The sequence below is a fragment of the Nelumbo lutea genome, chromosome 1, assembly GCF_056320005.1.
Source record: "Nelumbo lutea isolate HS-2025 chromosome 1, American lotus-T2T, whole genome shotgun sequence".
NCBI classification, from domain to species: Eukaryota; Viridiplantae; Streptophyta; class Magnoliopsida; order Proteales; family Nelumbonaceae; genus Nelumbo; species Nelumbo lutea.
In genome coordinates this window covers 145,012,813-145,033,891 of record NC_142684.1, presented here as the reverse complement: position 1 = coordinate 145,033,891, position 21,079 = coordinate 145,012,813, and the positions used below count along the sequence as shown (strand labels likewise).

The 21,079-nt window shown below is 37.7% G+C and overlaps 1 protein-coding gene across 1 annotated transcript; it reads left to right on the top strand.

Moving 5' to 3' along the window:
- Positions 1-12,551: 12,551 nt before the first annotated feature.
- On the top strand, positions 12,552-15,301 carry LOC148878138 (uncharacterized). Its single transcript, XM_088971859.1, has 4 exons — positions 12,552-12,561; positions 13,565-13,621; positions 13,693-14,075; positions 15,254-15,301. Exons 1-4 carry the CDS (start codon positions 12,552-12,554, stop codon positions 15,299-15,301), a joined length of 498 nt encoding a protein of 165 aa, XP_088827985.1.
- Positions 15,302-21,079: the final 5,778 nt, after the last annotated feature.

Genomic DNA, 21,079 nt, shown 5'->3' with positions numbered 1-21,079 from the left:
ATGCATTTTTACATATAATTCAAAATATAGAGAAGAAGCACTTTAATAATTATGAATCAAATAAATAAAGAGTAAAAATGAAAAATCAATAGATGAAATCAAGTTCAATTAGTTTTGCTTAATGTTTTAGGAGATTAAGAAAAAAGGGTCATAATCAAGTTGTTAGTTTCTCTTAAATATATCAAATGGTTTTTTGTTATTATTCTAAATGCAATATCCCAAATTTGTTAATTTTCTCATTTCTTTTTTTAATGGATTTGTTTTCTTTTTATTGATTTATTTTTTGTCTAGATCAAATTAGTTAAGTTATTTTTTTTTTCTTTTAAACTGTTGATCGGCCATAAATCTAATATTTTGATTCTTCTGTGTTTCCTGTTTTAAATTGGTCATTTGAATTATTCGAGAACTTTGCATTTTAAGATATAAAATATAAAATGTTTATAATTATTAATTGATTCATTATTATTTTGTTTAATCATTAACCGCTCAAAATTATTCTTTACAAACTTTTATTTAATGGATATTTATGCCTTCAACCATTTTAAATATATTAGTTTTATCTTTTTTTCTTTTCTTTGAACCGCCCATATCAGTTTTATCAATTTATAAATTTCAATTAATTTTAATCTTACTTTTTAAGGCTTTACTTTCACCGTTATTGGTCATTACGGGTCAACTACTGTACATTTAGCATGTTAAAAGCTAAAACCTTGGGCAGAGAACATCATAATGGGAAACAACACCGGCCGACGGCCGTCGACTACCTTTGAAATCTGTGAGAGGCTTGACCTTAGCTGATTGATCAGAGTTTCCTCTGCACGACACGTAATCTCACTCATTCCCTTATTAGTCTTTTTCTATAAAAAATATTGATTCTGTTACCCACACACCATGATAACGTGTCATGCTTAGACACTCGAAAGTCAAAACAGCCCAGGCAGCCATACTTTTCTCCTGAAAGGCCTTCTATGTAGCCAATTCATAATTGGTTTGCATTGTTATAGCTTCCCGCCGTATAAGACAAAAATTCACTTCACCTTTTAAAATTTTGAATAGCAGAGTTCAAGACCGGATACACGTAACAAATTTTACACGACGGGAACGGGGGGTAGCTCATCTGAATCTGATCCCCCAAACTCATAACCCCCTGTTCCCCAACGCAGATTCCATTCATCCCAAGTCTCCGCGACGACCAGCAGAGATTAACATCAAAGAAATATTGCATTGTTTAACTATTTAAGAATGTTATAGAAACGCATGTACATGCGGCATAGATATTTTAAGTATATATATTAGAGACCATCCCAAAACCGCATGTCCAGGAGTAGGTCGTCATCCCAATCTCCGACATCAATCCCGTCGCTTTCATCTCTCTGTGATTCCATATCTTCAACCATTGGGCTCACCGGCAGCAGCGTTTCACCAATCGCGTTCTCCAGAAAAACTCTGTAATTGTTTTCCTCCTTTTCCTGATCATGATCATCAACAAGTGCAAATGTAGTGTTGCACCAGTTCGCAACATCACCTGGCAAACACAGAGGATTGGGCTTTCTAATCTCTTCCAGTTTTATTGGCTGGACGGAAGCTTGCGTAGCCCTCGATCCTCCAATCGCGTGTGCTTCGAGTTTCCGAGGTCGGGGCCTTATGGCTTCAACCTTGGTAGAACTACTTGGTTTATCTTCTCTTTCTGGCGTCGACGTCGTATCGGGTTTCTTTCTCAAGTACTGTGTGTTCCAAAAATTCTTTACGTCATTAGTAGTTCTTCCTGGAAGTCTGCCGGCAATCAACGACCATCTGGAAGGGAAAAATATATAAAAACAATTAATTATATTTTAGTTCATTTTTCTTTCAATTCTCATAATGCATTCTTGACACCAGGACGTAGGACGAAACATAAAGAAAGGAAATAATTAAAAGATGGATGTTTCAACAAATGAATCCGGCCATTTTATCTCGCCTGTTGCCTAACAGTTTATGAAGCCAGATGATGAGGTCCACTTCATCTTCCTGAAACCTCCCTCGCTTGATGTTTGGCCGCAGATAGTTTAACCATCTAAGTCTGCAGCTCTTACGGCACCTGTTGGCCACAAGAGAGGTAATAAGAAATAATCTTCATTAATTTCTATACGTCTTTCCCTTTTCCCTCTTAGCTGAAACAAATCAAGTCAAGTTACATAATGTACCTGCCCTCCCAGGAACCCGATGCCAATTGCCTTCTCCATGTGTCTCCATGCATTTCCTCAGCAGAGAGTCTTCTTCTTCTTCCGTCCATGCTCCTTTTCTTACTCCCCGACTATCCATCAGTATGCTGCCTTCTCTGCAGTCTGCACTGTCTGATCTGCAAAATGTCCATATATATTGAGTATTTATTAGGTCTAATGTGTCCCTAGCTATGATGATGGAATATGTGAACCTCGTGGAGTATGTTTGTTAATATTGTTGTGTGAAGCTCAAACACCATGCAACGTGTTAGGGTAGTAGCCAATAGAACTAGAAAGTGATAGTCATCAAATTCTAGTGGATATCATGAATGGTAGATGCACATGCAGTTCCCCTCGGCGGGCTATTCCTAATTTTTAGTTTTAGAGAATTTCAAAATCTTCACAGCTTTTTTTTTTTTTTTTTTTTGTACAAAGAAGAAAATAAACAAAAATTAAAGAAAGCACAGGAGCCCCTAGCTATGAGTTTGCCTAAATGTGACGTTGAAGTTGCCTTCCTAATGATCAGCTTAATTGCATTCTTCCTAGCTAGAATTGTGGTAATTCCAATTGGCCCCATGTTATCTAGAATCAGGTCACCTTTATAATTTCTAGCAGTATGAAGAAAAGCTTCTTTTTCATATAATAAGAACCACATGATAAAACTCACTTTTTTCCAAAGCTTTTTATTTTCTCTTTTCGCATTTTTCATTTCGCACCACCAAGTTGGGAGAGTTTGGTTCGACCAGGCACCCTATCATTAACCGCTGTCCATTTTGGTCTTGTCACCGGGCAATACATCATAATATGACCAATGTCTTCTATTTGACAACAAAATGAGCAATCAGGGTCACAATCTTGCAGCGCTCTCTCTCTCTCTCTCTCTCTCTCTCTCTCTCTCTTTTCCAAGCAAAAGAGTGGTGATTAAATTACATTGTGAGTAAAGTTTGTACAAGTAACATATTCATAGTAGAGTGCCTTTGATATTTACAAGCATAATCAGCAGCTAAAAGATAAGCTAACATGTTCTTAGTTCTAGATATGTAAGTGAATTTTAAATCCTTAAACTGACTTTGGAGATGCAAAATCCCTCCAAAATGCATTTGATCGATTCATGTACGTTCCATTACTAGAAGGTTTAACTTTTTTACTATTACATCAGCATCCAAAAAAACTCACCCTGATTGGCATTGCAATGCTATATATCAGCTTCTAAATCCTTGATGACTGCACGAAGCTCTGTGTCATAATTTTCAATGTCTCTGCAGGCTGACCCTTGGGCTGCAATGATCTGCCTATCATCAGATTTCTTGATGATAAAACCAATGCCTGCATTGTCTACATGTTGATCATAAGATCCATCAGTGAATACTATATATTGGTTCTCAATTTTTGGGCTTAGGGACAATGCCTTTAATTTGTCTTGACAGAGAATGAGACATGAATCGACAATTATTTCATTTGCTTTGTCTACCAAAGAAACGGGACTCACATCCTTGTTTAGATGAAACTTCTTGTTGCGTGCCTCTCAGATCATATATAGGAGTATATAAAATTTGGACAAAAAGCATAATCTGATATCTGCATTAAAAGATTGTCCAAGTAACTAAAGCCAATCCAAAATATGTTGTTGTAGGTATTCACCATTCACTATATTGGGGTTTATACCAAGCTAAGCTTGACACCAAACAACTCTTGCAAAGTCACATTTGAAAAATAGATGTGACTTTGAGCACTAGTTTTGCTCAACTCCTTCATAGAAGTTAATAGGCCTGCTGATGCTCTCAGTTACATTGGGATCAAAGAATGAAGGCTCCATGACCATATGCAACAACATTTTGTAAAACATCTTGTTCATGAAGATAGCAGTATTCGCTTGCCTAATGCTAAAACTAGATGAGTGTTATTTTTTTTTTTGTTTTTTAAAAAAACAACAACATTTTTTTTTGTTTAAGATCACCATCACTACCACCACCACCATCACTTCTTCTTTTAGGTGTTGTATATGGTCTTCTTTGCATGTGACCGAACCATCTTAATATATATGCTTTTCCTCATTTTATTACATATTGGATCTACTTCTTTTATTCCTTGAAATGACTTAATTTCTAACCTGAGATGATCATGGGCTGGGTTGGGTTGGATTTTAATAGGGTATCATCAGCATTAAGGCCTGCCTAGGGCCGGCCTGACTAGCACCCGAGCCTGATACTATATGTCTGGACTTGGTATCAGGATGGGCCAAGCCAGACATGTAGCTTAGCCCATATGAATTAAAACTAAAATTTTAATTTAACTTTATATTCACAATTACAGAAAAATATATTTAAAAATTATTGTGTACATATTAAATATAATATTATATATACATGCCATACATACTACCCTTACACACAGACACACATTATAAATACATATAAATTTTGGACTTAGTTGGGCCCTAGGGCTTGCTGGGCTCAGGCTTGACCCACATTATGTGTGGACTTGATGCAGGTTCAGGTTGTGTCAGGTCGTTGACCCAGACGGTTAGACTGTTCGGCCTGGGAACTGTCCGGGCAACTGGTTTTGTTTTACCGCAAACCTAGTCTTTGGCCAAATACCATTGAATCGGTCAATGACCTATTGACCCAGGCGGTCGAACCATCAACCCATCAACCTGTTCAACGGTTTTTGATTGTTTTTTTTTAATTATTTTAATTATTTTTTCATTTTTGTTGTTAGAACGGGCCGTCTGTTCGAACCGAACGGTCGAACCTTTAACTCGGAAGCCGGTGGCTAGAATGATTCCATTTTCAAGTCGTTATTTAAAACCATGCTCTGAATGCACCTCTCCAATTTTCCCATCTTGTGCTAATTATATGGGTACCATCCTCCTCAATTTCTCATTTGTTGTGAATTATTGAACTAAGGTATTGAAAATTGTCACATTGACTTATCTCTTAGTCTCCAATCCAAAGTATACCCTCGCAAACCTATTATTATTAAATTTACATAGCATATATTTTAATTTAGTCCTAATTGTTTTAAAACCTCTTGTTTCTACAAACTTAATTTTACATTTAATTTGTAATGAAACAACATCATTAACGATCAATAATTACCATTGAAAAAGGAAAAAATCATAACTGGAGCTTTATATGAATGATGAGTAAAATAGGAAATGGAGCTTTAACGTTCATTGGTTGTAGGTAGGATCTCTAACTTGTTGTAGCAGGGGCATGGGATCAAATCCCGCTGCAGTCAAGGTTTTATAGCCACATGAAGCAAAAAAAAAAAAGAAAAAAAAGAAAAAAGAAAGAAAGAAAGAAAGCAAGAAAAAGAAAAAAATGTTGTTTCCACTTCGAATCCAAATTCAGATGCGGTCTCAATGATATATGATGTTATTCCAGCTCAAACGATTAGCTAATTTGGTGATGAATCTTTTATCTAAGCGTGGGACCTCATAGCGTGGTAATTTCAATTGGCTCCATGTTAGCTAGAATCAAGTCACCTTTATAATTCTTTGGGTAAATTTCTTAAACTATTTTTATGATTTAGCTAATTGACTAAATGTACCCTTAATGTTTAAAAATTGACTAAAACTACCTTACTGTTTATGAAAATTACCATTATCGTTAAAATATTGACTGAAGGGCTGAAATGTCCATTTTTCCCTTAAATCAAATTTAAAGTTCCTCCATTCTTATGGGTTTCTGACTTTACCGGAGTTCGAAGTACCTCGGTTCTTCTTCTATGGTTTCCTAAGCTTTACTGGAGTTAGTCCCAGCCACTTGTGTTCGAGAAAGAAGAACCACCAACAAAATTGCACCGCCCCTGGAAGTTGCCCGACCCCTCTCGCTCTAACCCTAACTAGAGAACTTGTAATCGTTTGGCATCTTCAACAATGGAAAGCAAGCAGGAGAGAGAGCCTTGTTCGATTATATAGAAGACGAATAGAAGATGAAGAAGATGGAACTTATAATCGGTTTAGGACAAGGGTTTAGTAGTCTGCCTTGGATAGAAAAGAAGGCTGATCAATCGAGGAAGAAATCACGTTAATGACAGGAGAAGAGGTTATTATATTGGCTAGTAGTCTTTGATGTGTCCGAAGAGATTTCTGGAATGACTCTTTACAAAGGCCCATTCAAGTCTTTGTATCGTTGATTTGAGATGAGAACAGACAATCATGGTTACAGGTGAAGAAGTTTTACCATGATTCGATCAGTTTTAGTCTAGGGTTTCTAAGCTTCTCCTCTGTTCTTCTAGGGTTCTGGATTTAGTCTTAGCCACTTGTGTCCGAGAAAGGAGAACCACCAACAAAATCGCACTACCCCTGGAAGTTGCTCGACCCCTCTCGTTCTAACCCTGACCGGAGAACTTGTAATCATCTAGCGTCTTCAACAATGGGAAGGAAGCAGGAGAGAGAGAGCCTTGTTTGGTTTGTTCGATTGTAGAGAAGATGAATAGAAGACGAAGAAGAGGGAACTTGTAATCACTTTAGGACAAGGGACAGGGGTTCAGTTTTGTTCAATTGCAGAGAAGGCGAAGAGAGAGAGAAATCCCTGTTCGATTTGTTTGATTGCAGAGAAGGAGAAAAAGAGAGAAATCCCTGCTCGGTTTGTTCGATTGCAAGCTCCCCACCTCGCCTCATCGCTGCATCTATGGTTTAGTCGGTGACGAGGTACTACAACACTTCAGTCACCGTCGCCAAACCCTCCCTTCCCCACCTCGCCTTGCCTACCTCATCTCGGGTTCAGGTGGTGATGAGGTGCTTTTAGTTCGAACACAGCAGTTGGGGATATGAGGTCCAAAGCTTGGTTGGAGAAACCTCTGCGAAGGGTTTAGGGATTTTCGATCATAAAAGGGTATATTAGGAATTTTCAAAAATATAACCATCATGTGATGCAAGCTTAGTCAATTAACTAAACCATAAAGATAGTTTAAATAATTTATCCTAATTCTTTTAGCGGTAATCCCATAAAAGAATAATCTCAAGTTTCTTTCTACGGGCATCAAAATTAATTTTTAATTCATCCTACTTGGGGGGTTTCCATTTTATTCAATTTACAGTTTTAAGACTATTCCTCTTGATACCTCCACTAAAGCCCATACAGATGCAAATGGATCAGATTGGATTCGAATCTGATTTAACACTTGTTGGATTCGATTGGATCTGATAGGATTTGATTTATTGATAAATTGGATCTTCGGATCTAATCTAATCTGATTTGTTTTCTTTAAAAATTAATAATTATTAAAAGAAAATTAAAATATACTCATTTAAATAAAATAAAAAAATATAAGTATTTTTTAATTGTTTTTACCATATATACATGTTTTTATAAAAAATAAACAATATAATAAATTTATAAAAATATATTTATAAGTAAACAAATAACATATATACATAATATAAATATATATCGGATTGGGTCGAATGGGAATGTGATCATGATCCGATCTACTGCATATGGGCCAGGTCCAATCAAATCAAATAAATACTTTCGACCATTAAGTCTAAAACCCCACTTCCTAATACTCCTAATTTTTAATTCAATCTGCTTGGTTGGTTGAGGGGTCCAATTTATAATTTCAACATCATTTCTCTTGATGCGTCCACTGAACCCCGCCTCCTAATACTCCCTAAACTTTTTGAATAATTTCTGGTGGCCTAAATTTCTTGTTATTGAAGATTTTAATTTGTCATCTCTATTTCTTCCAAACCACATGATAAAACTCACTTTTCCCATTGCATATTCAAAGCTTTTTTTCTCTTTTTTGCATTTTTAGTTTCACACCACCAAGTTGGGAGGCTTTGGTTCTCAATGTTAATGATAGGATCAGGCATCCTATCATTAACCATCCATGTTTAATTGTCTTGCCACCATGCAATTAATATATACATCATAATATGATCAATGTCTTCTATTTGACCACAAAATGAGCAATTAGGGGTGTCAATTGGACTGGATTTGGTCCAATCTGATTCGGTCTAATATGAGTCCATTACAAATGAATGAGGTCCAATCCAATCTAATGAATACTTTGAACTAATTTGGATTGGTCTAATTCAATGTCTAGACTGATCAATCTGTTCAAATTGGTTTTTGATTGGTTCTAACCCAAACCTGGTCCATTGACACCTGTATTCTTATCTTCTATCAATGGACCAGATGTTGATTCAATCTGAACCAATCCAATATAAATCTATTGCACATGGACCAGGTCCAATCAAATCAAATAAATACTTTGGACCATTAAGTTTGAACTAGTCCAATTCAATGTGTCATATTGGTCTGTAAAAATCTGTCCAAATTGATTTTGATTTGGACATAGTCCAATCTAAAACCCGTCCATTGATACCCCTATGAGCAATCAGGGTCACAATCTTTGCAGCTCTTTGAACTTTAGTTTTGATCAAATCTTTCATAGAAGCAAATAACGGATCCAGATTTCCTATTCACTTTTTTATCTGCACCCTACCCACAGTAAACTGCAACCGCACATCTCACAATAAAAGATGGCGATGTGTGGCTACAATAATTCAAGATGGGTAGAGTGTGGTAGAGAGTAGTGGACAGGAAATCTGGTTTTGCTAATAACAAGCCTGCTGATGCTGTTACTAACATTGGGACCAAAGAAGCCTCCATGACCTTACAATATTTCTGAGATAAAGAGTTAATGCCAAGCATCTTGTTCATCAAGGTAGCAGTATTGGCTTGCCTAATATTAGAATAAGATGGGTGATATTTCTATTATATATATATATATATATATAAATATATAAAAGATCACCATCACTACCACCACGATCATCAGGCTTATCCCTTAACTATATGGGGTCGACTACATGGATAACATCATATCCATTATTAATTTATAAGTGTTTAAATTATTTTTTACTACTAATTTGACTCATCTCCTTTTTTATCTAATCCTAGCCCTTCTAGCCCTTTTTACTTGCAAGAAATCACTTTGGGTGTTGTAAATGGTCTTCTTTGCATGTGATTGGACCATCTTAGTATGATTTTTCTCATTTTATTACCTATTGGATCTACTCCTTTTATTCCTTGGAATGACTTCATTTCTAACTCGAGATGATCATGAGCTGGGTTAGGCCAGGTTTTTGTAGGGTATCAACAACATTAAGGCTTGCCTGGGCAGGGCTGACTTGCACCCCGGCCTAATGTTATATGTTTGGGCTTGGTATCAAGATGGGCCGGGCCGGACATTCATGTTGGCTGGCCCGTATGAATAAAAACTAAAATATTAATTAGATTTTATATTCACAACTACAGAATATATATTTAAAAATTATTGTGTATATATTAAACATAATATATATATATATACTAATGGGGACTTGTGCGATGCATGGGCTTTGTTAAGCGAAAGTTAAACCATAGAAATACATAGGAGTGTATAATTGTTTTATATTTTAATTTTTTAATAATCAATTCGATCAAACTTGACCTGAGTTGGTCGGTTTTTTAGTATTTCTGGTTGGCTTTGGTATAAAAAATTTTCAACTCGACCAAGTTAGGTCAGTTTCGATTTGGCCATTTGTAACTGACTAAAATTAAACCAACCCGGCCATAGATATATATTAATATTTTATATTTAAAATATAATTGTTTAATATGGGAAAGTGGGAAAATTTCCATATTGCTTAGTCTAAAATATTTTATATCATAAATTTAATTTTTTTTAATTTATTTTTTTAATAATACCATTGTAATTTATTAAACTTAAACTTAACTTTTAAGTTTAAATCTTTTGAACAAACAAACCAAACTGAAAATAGACCCAAAATGATACAACCCGAGTTGGCGAATTTTCACTAGTGGTTAATCAGTTTTGAGTGACAAACTCCTGACCTTACCAAGTCGATTTGGTTGGTGAAAGAGCCTACAACCGAATGAACCAATCCTTGAACATTGCTAATTTCAGCTAAATTAACAGTCTAATATCTAATATACAAGAATAGTTTAATCTCTAACAATTATTAAAAATTTATAGCAAAAATAAATTTATAACAAAAATACAATAAATATGATAAATTAAATTTCAAAAGTTAGAGATAATTGAAGAGATAAATAGGAGTTCGTGATAATTTTGGAGATAAATAGGAATTATAGACAATTTAGGAGAAAGTGGGGAAAGTGGTGCCACTTGGCTACACATTAGAAAAACAAATCCCTCTTTCTTTATTGCGTTGGTTTGGGCTAATTGGGCCCCAGGGCCTGAACCAAGCCCACATTATGTATGAGCTTAGATGCAGGTCCAGGCTGGGCCAAGCCCATTATCACCCTTAGTATCCACCTATCACATATATGAGACTTTGAATGCATCTCTCCAATTTTCCCTTCTTGTTGTAATCTAATTCTATGGGTAACGTGCATCCTCAATTTCTCATTTATTGTAAATTATTGAATCAAGGTATTGAAAAATGTCACATTGAGTTATCTCTTAGTGTCCAATCTTAAGTATATCCTGATTTGCAAACCTAATATTATTAAATTTACATAGCAGGTATTATAGTTTAGTCCTAATTAATTATTTTAAAACCTCTTATTTCTAAGGTATTTGTTTATAAACTTAGTTTTACATTTAATTGGTAATAATTTGTCAGTAATTTCATCATTTAAAGCAACATCATTAGCAATCAACAAGTATCAGAGACATGGGATCAAATCCCGCTGCCACCAGAGTTTTGTAGTCACATGAAGAAAAAAAAAAAAAAAGAAAGAGAAAAAGAAAAAGAAAAAGAAAAAAAAAGTGGTTGTAGGCAGAAATACCTACCACCGGGTAAGAACCAAGTTGTTTTCCACTCTGAATCCAGTGTATTTTAGAAGCGTCATTCGTTGGTTGCATCTTTGAAACCTTTAACCGGCGGATTTGTCTAAAAAAAATTAAAACAAACCCAACTGTGAAATGCATCAATGAGCAATAAGTAAAGAAGGTGAGGCATCTCAAGAGCTCTTCAATTTGCGTCCTCAATCTTTTTTATTGTTTTAAAATTTAAAACGAAACTGAACTCATTGGGGAGACTGAAACATGCTGTTCAATTGGGCATCTCAAAAGTCCTCATCCCTCTCTCCTCTTGCTCTCATTTCAATGGTTTCTTGCGAGGCAATGTGGCAGTCACCATTGAAGAAGCAAGCCCAAAGCTGACAGTAACCATATTCACGATTCTTGGGCATCCAAATAAGCTGAGAACCTCATTCAAGTCACCACTGAAGAAGCACCCAAATTAACAAAAAAGATGTAAACAGTAGCAGATGTTACTCCAGCAGCTATGGAAAAACTACCATTCTTGCTACTGAACAAATGAAGACTACCACAACAGGTTGTTGAAGTAAAAACAGAAGCCAAGTTCCGAAGAAGAGACTAACCCTAATGAAAAGAAAGTTGTTGATGTTGATTAATGTTAAAAGGATAGAGTTTTGTTTGGTTAGGATTAAAATGGGCAAATTTCTTTAACTACCCTTATGGTTTAGCTAATTGGCTAACTCTATCTTTACTATTTACATATCATCTTAAAGTATTCCTACTGTTTCTGACAATTGCCTAAAACCTCTCTTGCCATTGAATGATTGATAATTTTTAATTCCTAAAATATCCTTCCTAAACTATTCATTGTCCTCAACTTTGAAAAGAAGAGCAGAGCGAACCTCTACTCCTTCGGATTTGGGCAATAGGCACTTGGCTTTGTCAGAGTCTGAAACCCTTCTCTTCTGATTCTTATCTTTCTCTCTTTGGTTTTTTATCAGTTAGGAATTATCATACCTGGTTTGGGGAGGCAAACGATATCAGATGGGTTTCCTTATAGAGGTTTCAACGGAGTTCTCCTAACTGTCCCGACTGTTCCGACTCTCGGTTTCCTCTGCCTCACCATTTACTATTGACTCTTCAAGCTCCATATGTATTAAGAGAATCAAAACTCTCCTCTTTATTAAAAGACCTTAAAATTTCCGTAATCGAGTATGAGAGTGTTAGGTTTTAATCTCTGTTAAGTGGGCTTACATATTCAGTGAAACAATTGCATTGATGGGCTATCTTGTAAGTGGGCTAAATCAAGTGATTCATTTATGCAAAGCCCGTAGACTTCAACAAAAGGGTATGGGGCTTAATGAGTGGATACCACATTTTATCCCATATAGGCTTAATAGGATCCTATTAGGTCAAAATATAAAGGCTCCTAGGTTATTGTTCCCAATATGTTAAATCATCTAGCCGCCCTCCTTGCTCTACCCCATTAGAGTCAAAGAGCTGAGAAAACCTAAGGAAGAAGGAATATTTAACTGAGGTAAACCACACCAATTGACCAAGCATTGATTCATCACTCATTCCGCAAGGGTTTCAACTACTACGATGGATACAGGTATCTACGTTTAAACCTCATTGATAACTGCAGCATGATATTCTTTGGGGTGCAACATGGTTTCTTGTTCTGTGTATTGTATGGTATTGGTATGATTCTGCAAGATTAGGATTGCTTGCCCCCCCTTTATTTATCTTACAAGTGGTATCAGAGCCTTATATCATGTTGGGTTATTAGGATTATCGTTTTCTTTTCTGAATTGATTTCTTTGTGGTTGCGTCTCGATTAAGGATACAGTCGTTCAACTGTGTGTGCTTGCCGAATAGCCATGAAGCAAGGCTGTTTCAAACCCCCCAAAAAAAGGAAAATGCATCAATGTTGCGATGTGTCTTTGAACCCCCTCCCCCCCCCCCCCAAAAAAAAAAAAAAAAAAAACAACGACGCATCAGTGTTGCGATGCGTCTCTGGAACCCAAGAATTCACATCAGTGATTCGATGCGTGTACAGAACCAACTCAAATTTTTTTTTGGAATCATGATTTGCATGCACGTAAGTAATTTGCATGCGTCCGTTTTTCTCTCCTTTTGCATGGAAGTAACCTTAAACCTTTTTTGACTTTGTCATGCATGCGATGAATACAGTTTTGGATGAATACATTTTTTTTCTTTTTTTTTCTTTTCAAATTAAATTGATTGAAATAGCATGTTACCAAAGTAGCCTCTACAGTGTAAAATTAATTTGATTTGAAATATAAAGATTTTGTGTGTTCACTGTCCATGCAGACATTGGTCGGCCCAAAGGAAGGTTGATGTTTGGCTGGGTAGTGAACACACATGCGATGATGAATATTGATATTGTAAAGCTATTATCCATGTGAATAGTAGTCGATTCAAAGAAAGGCTATTGTTTGACAGGATTTATTATCAATGTTTGATTGTTGCATTGAGAGTACCATTTACAATTGATGTTTCTATGCAAACACTAAATGTCAAGTTGTGCTGGGTATCTTGCCTTTGTAATTTATATTATTATTGGTTATATGTTGTTTTTGTTATCTGTTCAGTTTCAGCAACTGCAAATAACGTTTCTGCTCAAATCAGTGCCATTTCCATGCTGAATGGTACAAACTTTAAGATCTGGAAAGAGTGTGGAAATCATTCTTGGCTGCATGGATTTAGACATTGTGTTAAGGACAGAGCGACCCCATCCCGACTGAGGACAATTCCAATGAGGCCAAAGTTGAGAAATGGGATCGCTCTAATCGCATGAGTCTAATGATTATGAAACGTTCCATACTAGAAGCATTTCGGGGCTTTATTTCTGAGAGCAATAATGCTAAGGAATCCCTTATGGCGATACAACAGTATTTCGCCAAGAATGAGAAAGCGGAGACTAGCAACCTTTTAGCTACTCTAATTTCTATTAGGTACAAGGGAAAAGGAAATATAAGGGAGTACATACTGGAAATGTCGAATCTTGCGGGCAAACTAAAGGCACTAAAGTTAGAGATAAATGATGATTTGCTCATGCATTTAGTTCTTATTTCTCTTCCTGCACAATTCAGTCAATTTAAGGTGAGTTGTAATACTCAAAAGGAGAAATTGACTCTTAATGAGCTCATTTCTCAATGTGTACAAGAAGAAGAAAAAATCCAGAGAGAAAAAACGGAAATCGCTCACTTAGCATCAACCTCTCAGAATAATAAAAAGAAGAGAACTAAGGATACTACAAATGGAATACCCACGTAGAAAAAGGCGAAGAAGCAAGGTGATGGATTTACCTGTTTTTTCTACAAGAAATGAGGACACATGAAGAAAGAGTGTCCCAAATACGCCGCCTGGCGCATAAAGAAGGGTATGTCTCTCACTTTAGTTTGTTCAGAGGCTACTTTAGCTTCTGTACCTATAGACACTTGGTGGATAGATTCTGGCGCTAGTACTCACATAAGTGTGTCTATGCAGGGTTGCATCTAGAGCCGACCGCCAACTGATGCTGAAAGATTCATCTATGTAGGCGATGGCAATAAAGTTCCTGTAGAAGCTGTAGGACATTTTAGATTGATTTTAAAAACTGATTATTATTTGAATTTAGTTGAGACGTTTGTAGCTCCGTCATTTAAACAGAACTTAATTTCTATTTCCTATTTAGACAAATCTGGTTACTTTTGTGGTTTTGGAGATAATGAAGTTAATATTTCTCTAAATTCAAATATTATTGGTACCGGTATTTTAATTGATTGTCTTTATATGTTAGAAATTATTACTTCCCATAATGCAATCCTGCATGCAAGTACTAAAGCTGCAAAGCGTAAATTAACAAAGAATTCTGCTTCCTTATGGCATAAGCGCTTAGGCCACATCTCTAAACAGAGAATTCAGAGGCTTGTGTCAGACGAAATTCTTAATTCCCTTTATTTAACGGACTTCAAAGTTTGTATTGAGTGTATTAAGGGAAAATTGACGAACATAAAGAAAATAGGTGCCAATAGATGTACGTAAGTCTTAGAACTGATACATACAGACATCTGTGGGCCATTCCCTATGCCTGCATGGAATGGCCAGCAGTACTTCATTACGTTCATAGATGACTATTCACGGTATGGGTACCTATACTTTATAACTGAGAAGTCTCAATCCCGGGACGTTTTCAAGTCTTATAAAACTGAAGTTGAACTTCAACTTGGTAAGAAAATTAAAGTCATCAAATCTGACCCTTTGCTAACTTCCTAAAGGAATGTGGTATTGTCCCACAGTACACCATGCCGGGTACACCCAGCATGAATGGTGTTGCTGAAAGATGAAACATGACACTTAAGGACGTGGTAAGGAGCATGATTAGTCATTCTTCTTTACCTGAATCACTTTGGGGAGAAGCATTAAAAACTGTAGTGTATATCCTTAACAGAGTACCCAACAAAGTAGTAACTAAAACCCCATATGAGTTGTGGACTGGGAAAAAGCCTAGCATAAGGCACCTACACATTTGGGGATGTCCAACTGAAGCGAGGCCTTATAGGCCCAACGAAAGGAAGTTGGACTCTAGGACAGTTAGCTGTTACTTTGTTGGATACGCGGAATGTTCTCGAGGGTTCAAGTTCTATGATCCCACTACCCGCTCTTTCTTTGAGATGGAAAATGCGAGATTTCTTGAAGATGTTGAGTTTGGAAGGGAAGAATTAAGGAACATCTCTTTTGAGAAAACAATTGTCTTGCAAGAAGAGAAATTCATTTCTTGTTAGACAGTTTTGTATGCCCTTAGCTTCAATCAAAATTGATGTACTTTATGAGTTTATTGTAAATGAATAAAAGTGCATATTTGATTCATGTTCCCTTGGTATGTTTCTGTGTAATACCCTTAAACTGTACACTTATTGAGACTCGTGTTAGTTTAGAAAGTTCACAGCCAGTGGGTCGGTCTGGGGAGACCTATCCTGACAAGGCTGACACTGTGGTGCCATCAAGTCGGTTGAGGTGACTTGTCTCAGCTACCGGGGTGAGACCCCAGGCACATACAGTGTGGGATTAATTGAATCTTTGAACTGGACCAGATTTCCAGTATTGCCCTGGACCTTGGAGATTGATGGGCAAAACTAGAAAGTTACACCCGACCCCTAAACTCGATTATGATACTGCACTAGGTGTCGGATCGGGGTGTCTTTGATGTACCAATCAATGAGATCCTTAGCGGGGGTCAAAACCTGGGTATGTTGGGACAATCCGAGAATTCATCTGAGTGGGTGATCATAGTGACAGGATCAACCCCTTTGTCGGACAAAGGTAATGATTGGGGATGCCAGCAGTCGATTTCAACCATTGAGATTTGTTTTGCAAAGTATATTTCATATGAGATATAAAAGTATATATATTATGGTTTCTAAAATGTTTGCAAAAGGTTTTAATTCCCGGGATCCATATAAGTGGAGAGTGCAACGCTGTTCCTTGTAGCCGAGGGAGAGGTCCTCTCTTGTCGGGCAGTGTATGATCATTAAGGGCTGAGAGGTTAAGTGTAAGACCATTGAGGATAATACCTGATGGGCTAATCTTGCATCTGCCCACAGTCCCTGGGTGTTACAAGGTGGCTTGGCCCAGGAACCACTTAGGGTAAGTGTTGGGCCCATAGAGCCCATTTGATGGGTTTCAGGGGATTCACTGTCTTTAACAGTGTATTCGACCAGGCCTTGTAACAAAGGCTGGGCCGAACCCATGTGGCTGATGTGTAGATCAATGCTTGGGTCCCACGCCATACAAGGAAGCCCAACTGGGCAGCAGATAGGAAGGTTAAGTGAGCACATAAGCTTGATGGGCCTAAGCCCATTTCGAACTGGGCTATTTATTTAGTTAATTAAATGGGCGAATTCTGAGATGGATTAGCATATAGGATAGAGTCTTAATCCTATCCACTCAGAGAGTCCAGATCTGAATGTGATTCAGATCTAGAAACCTCATAATGGGATTAGGATAAAGCTAATCTAATCTGCAGATAAGATAAGGGTTTATCCTTATCACTAGAAGAGAAGGCTGATCCAAATATGATTTGGATAAGCACCTCCTAATGGGATTAGGAGCTGATCTTTCAAGTTAACAAAAGGAAGGAGGGGGCGGCAGCCTTGAGAGAGACCAAGAAACACATCAGATCCTCTTTAGTGCTGAAATCAAGAAGAGAGAATTCTGCACCCTGCGAATACTCTCTTGCCGCCTCCCTGCTCTTGTCGCCCTGTTTGCCAGTTCGATCTCCAGCTGTGGGAGAAGTCAAGATTGGATCTTGGCATCAGTTCTTTGAGAAAGGATTGAAAAGGAAGCTGTGCTTACGTACCATTCTACTGATTCTTTCGAAGGACAGAGTTCTTGGGGAAGAACACTACTGATTCTGCTCCATCCTGCACTGTGCCATCTTCAGTGGGAGCAGTCTTTGGATCCTTCCTTGGGCATGAACACCTTCGTTGGGAGATATTACTTCTCCGTATCAGGTATTATTCTCTCCCATTCCTTTTGGTTCAGATCTGGTTCAATTTAAGGTTCAAGATTTATCCTTGAAAATATGATTTTCTAAATAGGGAATGTGATTCCCAGTTGAAGGGAGAAGAAAATTTTTGAAATTCGCCCCTTATTCCGCTATCTTTGGGCATCCATGTGATGGATCTCTCATCCCTTTCAGTGGTATCAGAGCCCAGGTTCAAATCTTGAACCATTCTGTTTCAGATTTGAACCTGCGCAATTAGGGAGAAGGCGTTCTACCCCATTTGCGCAGATTTGGTTTTTGGGAAATTTGTTCCCCAAACAAATGGGCAAATAATCTGAAATTAATTTTAAATAAATCTGATTATTATTTAGAATTGTTCTTTATAATTTTCTTGATTTATGGGCTGTTCGTACAAGAGGAGATCGAATTCTTGGTTTGCGCAGGGAACCTGCGATTTTGCAGTTCTTGATTTATTTTGGGTCTGTAAATAATTTTTTTTTTTTTATTTTCTAGACTCAATGTATAGGTATTCGATCTGATGTAATTATTAATAGAAATAGGATTTCTATTTATTTTATTTTGGATCGAAGTTGGCGGCGCAGAAAAGGAGATTTCGCAGAGAAGGAGATTTCGCAGATGAGAGAAATGATATCTGCGATTTGCAATTTGTGAAACTGCATTCTGTGATCTAACCTCTGTTTTGCAGGAAGGATTGTGCGAACATCCCTGTTTTACTAATTCTTGTTTTTCCTTTTATCAGTATTTAATTTCAGATTATTTTCTTGAATTAAGTATTTAATTAAAAATCAAACCCTAGACCCATTCGAACCAAGATTGGTTCAAAACTGTTTGGACCAATTCTAGGGTTTAATCAAGGCTGAAAGTTAGCCCTAATTTCTGACTAATGGGCCTAAGGATTGATATTTAATTAAATGGTTAATTCGGCCCAGCCTGTAAAGGTCCAGTTTTAAATAGTTAAAACTGCAAACGCCCATTTTAAAGGATAAAGCTATATGGGCCGAACTGGGTAACCCTAATTTAGCCCATTTACCTAGATAATATTAATGGTTAATATTATGGAATTTTAACAGGCTTCCAACGGGCCTTATAGATAATTAATTGATTGGATCAATTTATCCCTGCATGTGATGTATGGATGTGTGATGTGCTGCGTACATGGGCCATAAGTACCTGGCCCATGCTCATTCGACAGTGGCTCTTGCGCACACCATGGCTGAATGCACATCATTGCCCACTGAAATCTGGCTTTATGAAAGTCAGTGGGAGCCACTTTGGTTTGACCTAAATCAAACTAGGGCGTAATTTTGTTCCCTCCAGCTAATATGAGTGCATGTGATAGGGAGATTCATATGATGAACTCTCTAAAGGTCTTCCATCATTAGCATGAGGATGGGTCCTTCAGTAATGAGGAAACGCACCAGAAAATGGGCTATCCATTTGCTGTTGGGCTTGTCAGAGTGTTTCATAAGATGATAGGGGCGTCATAGACCGATGTGGGAGGGGCTTCACCAGAAAATGGGAACTCTCTCACGGTACCTTGGCGTTCACGAATATGATGGGTAAGCACTCACTGGACAGAAAGGTTTACCTGAAAACGACTCTGAACCTTGTCTGACAGAGGCCAAAGGGAAAACTCATATGATGAGTGGATGTGATCCTTCACAGAAAGGTGGTGGGGTTATGCAGCTGAAACAGTTGGCTCCATGCACCCTATGTGATTTCCCACATTTCCAGAGACAACACGTAGTCTCCATCACCGAGAAAGGAGGGAAATCTCAGAGACGAATAAATGGAAATGGATCGTAGATTAAAATCCATATCTATGAAATGAACATGAATCAAATTAGGTTGTGGACTGACGTTTGCTCTTTTATCAGAAAATGGCAAACGGATCTTTTTCAAAACTGCTTGATGACAACAAGTTGAAGGACCCAAACTATGCTGACTGGTACAGAAACCTTATGCTGGTCCTAGCTTCTGAAAAGCTGGACAAAGTGGCAAAGAATCCTACCCCGGAGCGTCCGGGTGATAGGACTTCTGAGGCCCGAAGGAGAAAGAGGAAGGCAAAGAAGCCTCAGAAGAAAGCCACTAAGAGCAAGAAGCAGAAGAAAGACAAAGCATCGAATGCCTATCACTTCTGCAAGAAGACCGGCCACTAGAAAAGGAACTGTCCTGCCTACCTGGAATCCAAGAAAGGTAACTTCGAAACTTGTGTTATAGAAACCAATTTGTTGGTAGCTTCTGCATCCTGGTGTATTGACTCTAGGGCTTCAACTCATGCTTGTAACTCACTGCAGGGGTTCCAGGTAAGCAGAAGGCTGAGTGAAGGAGAAGTCCCACTCTACTTAGGGACTACTGCAACTGTTGCAGCCGCGGCCATAGGAACCGTGGAGTTAATTTTTTGAGAAGGAACAATTGTACTGAAAAACTGTCTTTATGTGCAAAATTTAAGGAGAAATTTGATTTCTGTCTCAAAACTGTGTGCAGATGGTTATTCTATCTTCTTTAGTAATGCGATTACTATTAAAAGAAACAACAGATTCATCGCATACGGGGAACTAGAGAACGGTCTCTATGTTCTACATCCTTCTCTAGAAACTAACATAACCGAAACTACGTCGGCTGAAATGCCTAAGAACAGAGCTCGTGATACAGTTAATCCCACGTGTCTGTGGCATTATCGACTTGGCCACATCGGTGTTGACCGAATCACAAGGTTGGTAAAGGATGGTCCTTTGGATTTTCTAACTATAGAAGATCTTCCCACTTGTGAGCCTTGCCTACAAGGCAAGATGACGAAACGGCCATTTAACGGTAAGCTTGAAAGATGTATAGGCATACTTGACCTAATACATACTGATGTATGTGGTCCCCTGAGTATTAGGACACGAAATCAACACGTGTATTTCATCATCTTCACAGATGATTTTTCACGATACGGTTACGTATACCTAATGAGACACACGTCTGAATCCTTTGAAAAGTTCAAAGAGTTTAGACAAGAGGTCGAGAAACAGTTAGGGAGAGAAATTAAGGCCCTTCGATCAGATCGAGGTGGCGAGTATCTCTCTGACGAATTCAGGGACTACTTAAAGGACAATGGGATAGTATCACAATTAGCTCCTCCTGCTACACCACAACTTAACGGTGTTTCAGAGAGGAGGAATAGGACCTTATTGGATATGGTCCGGTTGCTTCTCAAACACTCAGAGTTACCCACATCCTTTTGGGGTTATGCATTAGAGACTGCGATTTATATGCTGAATCGGGTTCCAACCAAATGGGTTCTGAATACTCCATATGAACTTTGGACCGGAAAGAAACCAAGTGTCAGACACTTGAAGATTTGGGGTTGTCCAGCACACGTTAAAAGAACGAGTGCAGACAAATTGGAATCCAAGACCAGTTGTTGCCTATTTGTAGGCTACCCAAGAGGCTCTGTAGGTTACCTATTTTATGACCCAAGTGAGCAGAAAGTGTTCTACAGTCGTAACGCGCAATTCTTGGAAACCGACTATATCCTGGACACCCATCGTCAGGAAGTTGTTCTTGATGAGGAGAGCTCAGGAGCAGTGGGAGATGTCCCACAAGTTCCAGG